Source organism: Pinus tabuliformis, chromosome 9 (assembly GCF_031772625.1).
Source record: "Pinus tabuliformis cultivar Carrire ecotype Pingquan chromosome 9, CPIR1, whole genome shotgun sequence".
In the NCBI taxonomy this organism is placed as follows: domain Eukaryota; kingdom Viridiplantae; phylum Streptophyta; class Pinopsida; order Pinales; family Pinaceae; genus Pinus; species Pinus tabuliformis.
The window spans coordinates 1,877,025,189-1,877,034,409 of record NC_142307.1 but is presented as its reverse complement, the minus strand read 5'-3'; the positions used below and the strand labels follow the sequence as shown (position 1 = coordinate 1,877,034,409).

At 36.8% G+C, this 9,221-nt stretch overlaps 1 protein-coding gene across 1 annotated transcript; it reads left to right on the top strand.

Moving 5' to 3' along the window:
- The first annotated feature begins 421 nt into the window (after window positions 1-421).
- Window positions 422-8,901, top strand: LOC149156390 (small ribosomal subunit protein uS17z-like). Its single transcript, XM_089438138.1, has 8 exons — window positions 422-692; window positions 864-963; window positions 1,140-1,174; window positions 2,470-2,510; window positions 5,799-5,899; window positions 8,030-8,174; window positions 8,264-8,353; window positions 8,447-8,901. Exons 1-8 carry the CDS (start codon window positions 588-590, stop codon window positions 8,538-8,540), a joined length of 711 nt encoding a protein of 236 aa, XP_089294264.1. The 5' UTR covers window positions 422-587; the 3' UTR covers window positions 8,541-8,901.
- The last annotated feature ends 320 nt before the right edge of the window (window positions 8,902-9,221 follow it).

Below are 9,221 nucleotides of genomic sequence, written 5' to 3'. Positions count from 1 at the left end.
TCTTTTTCACTCTGTTCTGCTTAATGCGTTTTACACGATTCGTGTTAAATGCAGAACGAAGCTCTCTATTTTAAATATCATTTTGCATTTTGTACAAATTTGTGCCAGCAGCTTCACTTGGATTTGCGTTTTACACGATTCGTGTTAATTGCAGAACGAAGCTCTCTATTTTAAATATAATTTTGCATTTTGTACAAATTGTGCCAGCATCTTCACTTGGATTTGTTTTGTTTGTGCAGGACCATTCCAGCGCTTCGATTTCACATGTTTCACCCTTCAAGGTGAGAACGGGGGCAACGATGATTCACATGTTTCACCCTTTAAGGTGAGAAAGAGGGCAACGATGAATGAAAGGTGAGAAGCGCAGCTGCCCTGTCTCTTTGATAAAAGAGGGTAGCCACAAAAGAAATTTTTAATGCGTTAAATCTGTACTAGGCAGCGGCGTTTTTCTGACGAGATCTTCCAATGAAGCCTCTGGATGGCCTCTAGGCTTCCGGCTTTACTGGCGTGGTGGCCTCGCGGCTTCCGCTTTTACCGGTGTATTTAATGCTTATCATGGTTCATCATTACTGCGGGAGCCCAATGATATGAAATCGTTAAATCTAGCAGTGTTTTTGCTAAAAGTGGGGATTCGTTTCGGGTTTACTGCAAATTTAGCGTCCCTTTCTGATTCCTTGGTGCTAACATTTATGGTATGGTGGTAGATTATTTGTTTCTATAATTGTATGCTGATTCTGAAATATTTGTTCTGGAAGCGCTTCCAATTTGTTGTGTTGTCTCGTTGTTTCTCTGTTTCATGTTATATGTCTTATGTGTGTTATATATGTGAAATTGTCTGGTTTTTGTGTGTTCATGTTCTCTAGAAGTGCTTCCAATGTGTTGTGTTAATGGGTTTTGAATCTGTGAAAAAAACGGAGCATTGGGAGCTGAATCAACTCACACGTTGGATATGGAGTCAAGTAGGTATTTGTTTTTTTGGCTTTGTTTTACTCTCAGTAGGTGTTTTTTTTCCTCTTCTTGTAAATTAAATATTATTATGTCATTCCACTTCTTTGTGTTTATTAGCTGACATTTTTTTAATTAAATGTTGTTATTGTAGCAAGAAATGTTAATTTTTTTATACTTTTCCTAAATTACAGGTAGCCGATCTCATTCTCTTCGTGACAAAATCAGTGTAGGGCAAATCTTCCCCTTCATAAATCTCACATCTCTGTTTCTTCGAAAGAAAAGAGTAACTTCTCCCCTTATTTTCTCAGTTTTGAGCGTTAAGAGCAATAAATTACTGTTAAATAAATTGTTTCATTGACATCTTTAGTGTTTTCATGCCTAATTAAAAATTGCTCGTAATGTTTCAGAGGAGAGTAACGGTATATCTAGGTTTTAAATGTGAAATTGTTTAAAGTTAGGGAGGTTGGAAATGAAATCTATATCTATTGTATTCTCATTTCTCTGCTTTGCCCCTAGAAGACGTTTTTTCTTTTTCTTATTTAATTGAGTATGGTTAAATTCATTGCAGCTGCAGCCAGCCTTGGCTTTTATAATAACAAGTGATTTTAATATTTTTGTTTTTTTTTGGTAAATTATAAGTTGCTGGTTCCAACATCAACCATCTCCTTGTCTTGAAAATAAGAGCAGTAAAGGGAAGTTCCTTCCCTTAGTTTCCCACTCCTTGTCTTGAAAATAAGAGCAGTAAAGGGAAGTTCCTTCCCTTAGTTTCCCAGTTTAGAGGGCATTTAATGGTACCATGCATAGCTGTGTGTATGTATTGTAGAGTTTTAATTGAGTACCTAAAGTGCCGAGTACGCTACTGGATTGTTGAGCTAGGGCTTGGGCTTCATAAGGTGATTTCGTCTCTCGCTGGCAGCCCTTGTTACTCAACAATAGTAGATACAACAACCATACAAATTTTAGAGTAAAGTGTTGTAGAATATAATGAGTATGTTCCAACAACTTCTCACCACTCAATAGTAAGAACTCTAAGATACCCTGCAACACCAACTACAACCTTAATCCAATATATCCATAAGTATCCCCATCGCCCAACAACTTTTAATATTGGACATAAATAGTTTCATCTATAAATTTGATGAAGCCTTTAATGGGGACATAAATAGGTTCATCTGAAAATTTTATGAAAAATCTCATGGGAACTGTATGCATGTGATGCAAGTGAGCTAATGCATCTAACCCCTGCAACACCAAGTTATATGTAATATTGGGATAGGCTCTCCGATCATCCATTCTATTATTCTATCGCTATGCTCAAATATTGGTAGATGGGTTTATTTATAAAAAAACAGTTAACCATAACAAGCCCTTTTAATAGAAGCCAAACTCCTTTTTCCAATATTCTATGCCACTCTGAAGCTTGTATTTGTGGGTGAACAGTGAAAACGTTGTTGTTAGTATTGTCATTGTTATCAACTAATGGGACATCTCTGATACAAATTCCTTGTATTGTTTTCATAGACTGAGAGAGCTTTTCTAAAGCAACCAAAAGTCTTTCTCAGGTAATCATATTGCAGTATTATTTGATTTTATTTCATGTTTAGAATCTTTAGATTTGTTTCTCTTTTGATCCTTAATTTATATTGTTGCAGTTCTGAGAAGGCTGGAAAGGGGAAACGTCCTGAAAAAGGTGGCAACAGGTTTGGGAAGAATGTGGGTCTTGGCTTCAAGACCCCCTACGAAGCTATTCAAGGTATGGTGATTAAATTCTAGGCAGATTTGATTATTGCGATATATTTTGTTTGTATATATTATTGTGCATTTAATTGTTGTTTCTATTAAATTATCTATTTGAATGCCAAAATTCTTCCTTGTAGCAAGGTTGTACGAGTAAGAAGACACACCAGGTATAGAAATGGTGTAGTGGTTATGAATTCCCAAAATATTGTTTGTTAGTATGGGGGTATGGTTGAATGAACTCATAATGGTTGAGATCATATCTACTCTACTAACAACATATATTGGGAACTCGATGGGACAAGAATGCTTGATTGTGGCAACGAACATGATGCCAACTTTATTAGGATCTTGTTAATAATAAAAACAAGATATTCCAATGTGTTGGTGCCTTGCGCTGGTCTTTTTTTCTCCAGTTGTCTTACGAACGGCCAGCTCAGGATTTTCCCAAGACTTTTAATTTTTTTAAACAATGGGGATTTGAGTTTAGACTTTAGTACTTTAATCAAACGGGGTTCTTGATTTTGTCATGGTTCTTTTGCGTGTTTGGAGTTGCAAGCTCATGTTAAAGGTATTGATCTCAATGCAGGGTATGGGTATATGCCGTGCAACAACAAGTTCTGAGGCCAATCTTGGCCTGGTCTAAGGCCTACTGAGGCACTGTTTTGGCCCCCTTCCTGAGGCCATTTTCTGAGGTCCGAAGTGAAATCCAAACCCTATCCCGAGGCACGGTCTGAGGACTATCTCGCAGCATTTTCTGAGACAGATTTGATCTTTCTGTGACAAGAATTCGACCTCCCTAAGGCAAAAATTCCATCATCCCTAAGGTTGTGTTAAGGACAAGACAGAGGCTATTTGAGGACGAGACAGAAGCTGGTTAAGAATGATGCTAAGGCTGTTTCTGAGGAGAATTTTGAAGCTGAATTTGTAAGACATAGCCTGTTGAAAACGAGCTCCAAGTTGTTGATCATGATCAATTTTTGCTAACGTTTGATCTCAATGCAGGGTATGGGTATATACCGTGCAACAACAAGTTCTGAGGCCAATCTTGGCCTGGTCTGAGGCCTACTGAGGCACTGTTTTGGCCCCCTTCCTGAGGCCATTTTCTGAGGTCCGAAGTGAAATCCAAACCCTATCCTGAGGCACGGTCTGAGGACTATCTCGCAGCATTTTCTGAGACAGATTTGATCTTTCTGTGACAAGAATTCGGCCTTCCTAAGGCACAAATTCCATCATCCCTAAGGCTGTGTTAAGGACAAGACAGAGGCTATTTGAGGACGAGACAAAAGCTGGTTAAGAATGACTCTAAGGCTGTTTCTGAGGAGAATTTTGAAGCTGAATTTGTAAGACATAGCCTGTTGAAAACGAGCTCCAAGTTGTTGATCATGATCAATTTTTGCTAACGTTTAAGGCCTAATTAGGGCTGCAGTAGCAAGCCATTAAATCACTGTCAAAGCGACCTGATTAGGGCGAGTCTCAGTGAAGCAAGATCGGTCCTGTCACAGAAGCAAGATCTAGGGCTGCTTTGGCTGCATAAAGAATGTCTTGTTAAGGCACAGAAGAAGGTCTAATCAGGAAGCCTCTTGAAGCATTTGTAAGGGTTAATTTGGGCCTGTTTGAAGGAACAAGATAAATTGCATGGTACAACAGTTCAGGGTCGGATTAGAGGTTTGATAAATATCAGCAAGAAGACTATTTTAAGTGTCAATCTTGAGGAAGGGCAAAAGTCAGTAGCATTTTTTGTATAGGAAAGTAATCAAATTCTGATCAATGTCAAGGCTAAGTCTTGCTGATTGTTGTCTACTCATGAATTGCTAAAATATGTCCAAAACTGCAAGAAGGAATGAAGTAGAAAATTGCTTAGATGACAGGACTGCTAAAAGTATATGAGACTCCTTGACGTGCATGGTGTATCTCCTAGTTGCTGATGTCATGCGATATGGTCATGAAAGATAGTGGAGCCAGTACATGGTGATTGTCTGAGATGCACCCAGAACGTGTGTGGTCTTGATTGACTGCTAAGGTACGATGGCTTGTTGATATGAGTATGTGTAGATGAATAAGAGTTCTTACATAGGCTACTATTAGATCAGACTGCAAAGGTTTACTTGGTGTTGCATATAGCATTGTGGTGGATATGCTACTGTATGTGCTGAGTGTTGTGGTTAGAGATTATCTCCTGAGGTTATGTTTCGGAGAAATCTGAAGGTTCAATGTTCCTAAGATTTGTATGCAGTAGAGGGCATTTAATGGTACCATGCATAGCTGTGTGTATGTATTGCAGAGTTTTAATTGAGTACCTAAAGTGTCGAGTACGCTACTGGATTGTTGAGCTAGGGCTTGGGCTTCATAAGGTGATTTCGTCTCTCGCTGGCAGCCCTTGTTACTCAACAATAGTAGATTCAACAACAATACGAATTTTAGAGTAAAGTGTTGTAGAATATAATGAGTATGTTCCAACAACTTCTCACCACTCAATAGTATGAACTCTAAGATACCCTGCAACACCAACTACAACCTTAATCTAATATATCCATAAGTATCCCCATCGCCCAACAACCTTTAATATTGGACATAAATAGTTTCATCTATAAATTTGATGAAGCCTTTAATGGGGACATAAATAGGTTCATCTGAAAATTTTATGAAAAATCTCATGGGAACTGTATGCATGTGATGCAAGTGAGCTAATGTATCTAACCCCTGCAACGCCAAGTTATATGTAATATTGGGATAGGCTCTCCGATCATCCATTCTATTATTCTATCGCTATGCTCAAATATTGGTAGATGGGTTTATTTATAAAAAAGCAGTTAACCATAACAAGCCCTTTTAATAGAAGCCAAACGCCTTTTTGCAATATTCTATGCCACTCTGAAGCTTGTATTTATGGGTGAACAGTGAAAACGTTGTTGTTAGTCTTGTCATTGTTATCAACTAATGGGACATCTCTGATACAAATTCCTTGTATTGTTTTCATAGACTGAGAGAGATTTTCTAAAGCAACCAAAAGTCTTTCTCAGGTAATCATATTGTAGTATTATTTGATTTTATTTCATGTTTAGAATCTTTTGATTTGCTTCTCTTTTGATCCTTAATTTATATTGTTGCAGTTCTGAGAAGTCTGGGAAGGGGAAATGTCCTGGAAAAGGTGGCAACAGGTTTGGGAAGAATGTGGGTCTTGGCTTCAAGACCCCCAAAGAAGCTATTCAAGGTATGGTGATTAAATTTTGGGCAGATTTGATTATTGCGATATATTTTGTTTGTATATATTATTGTGCATTTAATTGTTGTTTCTATTAAATTATCCATTTGAATGCCGAAATGCTTCCTTGTAGCAAGGTTGCACGAGTAAGAAGACACACCAAGTATAGAAATGGTGTAGTTGTTATGAATTCCCAAAATATTGTTTGTTAGTATGGGGGTATGGTTGAATGAACTTATAATGGTTGAGATCATATCTGCTCTACTAACAACATATATTGGGAACTCGATGGGACAAGAATGCTTGATTGTGGCAACGAACATCTTGTGACTATCTTAGTGCTACCCATTACTTGGAGACATTTTAGTTTCCTATGTGGGCATCGACCATCTTGGTGTTTCTCCCGAGAAGACTGAAGCTGCATGCCACCTGCATGCAAGGAAATTACCACGATTCCACCCATAAGACTGAAAATTATCACCGTCTGGAAAGCAGGGATCCTGGTGCCATTTGAAATGTCTTTGTGCTTGCCAATTTAAATGTGACTTACTTGATCCATGTGTATTGGACTCTAGAGAAAATTCTAACACTGCCTTTTAGTTGTTTCCCATAAATACATTTGAGGTTGAAATACATTTTAAGTCTTCATATTTAAGACTGAAAATTGACTCCATCATGATAAAAACACAATTAAACCTGTCAACAAGAGCCCTTTATAATTTAGTATAGACTGGAACAGACTTCTCATGCCCCATACATGCATCAATCACTTACCAGGCTCACACTATGCTATAGATCTTCAACTATCAATCCATATGAATTAATTGAATGCAGAATCACATTTCTTTCTTATTGTTTACCAGAATATATAGTGTCTGTGAAGTCAGGGAAGTAGCTGCTCTGATTCAAAAATAGCTATATGATGAATCATCCAAATTGATACAATAAAAATCCTTTTTGTAGGATGTTTTGAATTCTTTGAACACACGTTCTGTAGGTCTCTGTAGCTGAAGAGCCCCTGTTTATTAAGAACGTTAGCGGTAAAAGTAGCATGCCAGGTATGGAAGTGCTTTTTGAGTACCAAATTCTAATAGCATAAGTAATGATGCAACAATCTTGTCTAAAGCTTTTACAATATATCTTGTGTTCTAAGACACCTTTTGAGCATTTTCAAAGAAGGTAGGAACTCTCTTCGTCATAGGTTTGCCAACAAAACCAACTTGCAACAGTTTTATCTCTTGTGTTTACAATATATCTTGTGTTCTAAGGCACCTTTTGAGCATTTTCAAAGAAAGTAGGAACTCCCTCCATCATAGGTTTGCCAACAGAACCAACTTCTGCTATCTGGTCAATCAGTGCCAAGGCAATTAATTAAATTCACTACTAGCAGGGAACTTAGCAAGAAATCATCAACTGCAAAGATAACCCCATGCTTGCCCTGTACAGCTGTGGCCAACAAACAATCATTCCAGATGCAGGAAAACCATCTGCGGGGTTACTGTCATAAAAATAATACGGACTCGGTTTTCACTTTTAATTATTTCTTTACAGAGAAAGATGGTATTCTTTACAGACTCGATTTTCGCTTTTAATTATTTCTTTACAGAGAAAGATGGTATTCTTTACAGACTCCGTTTTGCATATCCGATCTTACCTGAAAGATTCAAAGCTTTGGAACTAATTTCAAGAAGCTATGATACTTGGTGCTGAGAGGCAGTTGAATGATCATTGCCCTACGGTTTTTATTTTTATTATTATCTGTATGCACTGATTAATTTTTTTCTTTTTCCTTCATCGTTAACATATGATAATAAAAGCAAAATTAAGAATCTTAAGAATAATCAAGATGTCATTCTTATGATTAGTTTTCGTTTTTTCTTGATTCTGATACATGAACTAGAAGTTGTGCAATCATATTGGTTTTATTTATTTATTTATTATTTTATTTTTATCTATAATTTTTATTTTGGTCTTTTGGTTTCCACTGATTCGTGCAAATATTTTCTGATTGGTGCATATTATTTTATATTGCTGCAATGTTTCTCAACTAGATTGTCAATACACGTATTTGTCCGTTATATGTTTTTGGGTCTTTCTCCACTTGATTGTGTGAACTAGGTTTTCTTGGTTTTTATGTAGGGACCTACATTGACAAGAAGTGCCCATTCACTCGTACTGTTTCAATAAGAGGTCGTATATTAGCTGGAACATGTTACAGTGCTAAAATGACACGGACAATTATTGTCCGTAGGGACTATCTCCATTTTGTCAAGAAATATCAGAGGTAACTAGAGAACATTATAGTGAATTGCAATTATATTTGTATACAGTTCCATTTAAGTAGTAATTTTTGAATGTCTGCATACTTAACAGATATGAAACGAGACATTCGAACATACCAGCCCATATTTCACCCTGTTTCTGTGTCAAAGAAGGGGATCATGTTATCATTGGGCAATGCAGGTAAATCTATTTATGGGAATATCCACTAAAACTTGTTATTCTTTTTTCTGTTTTTATTGGTTGTTAACATTTTATATGATTTGCTTGTATCAGGCCCTTGTCCAAGACTGTAAGGTTTAATGTTCTAAAGGTGATTCCTACGGGTTCTAGCAGTGGTTCTGCAAAGAAATCCTTCACTGCAATATGAATCCTTTTTTTTTTCTTCCATTAAGTGTGATAGAGTGGGCTTCTACAGAGTTGAGGGTTACTTACTATTTTATCATTTGGTCAAAATTAATTTTGTTAGTTTAATCCTTCTTTTGGTTACTGTGTTGCATTTTGAAAAAGATGTACGGCGCATGTTTACTCTTTGGTGGTTGAAAGTCCACCGTTCTTGGATACTTTTGTTTTGGTTTTAGCATCCAGTAAACCTTTGAAGGCATATAATAGCCAACTATGACGATGTCATATTTATTTTATTATATATGGCAAGGAGTTTCGCTTTTAATTATTTCTTTAGGAGGTGACATTCGTGTGCTTTAAGCTGTTGACGAGTGCAAGATTGTCGAATGAGTATTGGATGAAATACCGGATCACTGAGCTTCCTCAGTACTGGGACGCTGAACTAGCTGAGTCCCAAAATACTGGATTGATAGAGTATCGAAATTCTAAACAAATCTGGAAGAGTAGAAAATCCAGAGATCTATGAGAACCAATCAGAGAAATTAGAGTAAAAGATCAAATAATGATATTTTTACTATAAGAAAACATAGAAATTGCATTTTGAATAAGTTATTGTAGCATATGCCACTAATCAATGCCAATGGCATGTCTGTGTTTATTTCAAAATGATTTTATGTATCTAACATCATCTACAATATAATCTGAA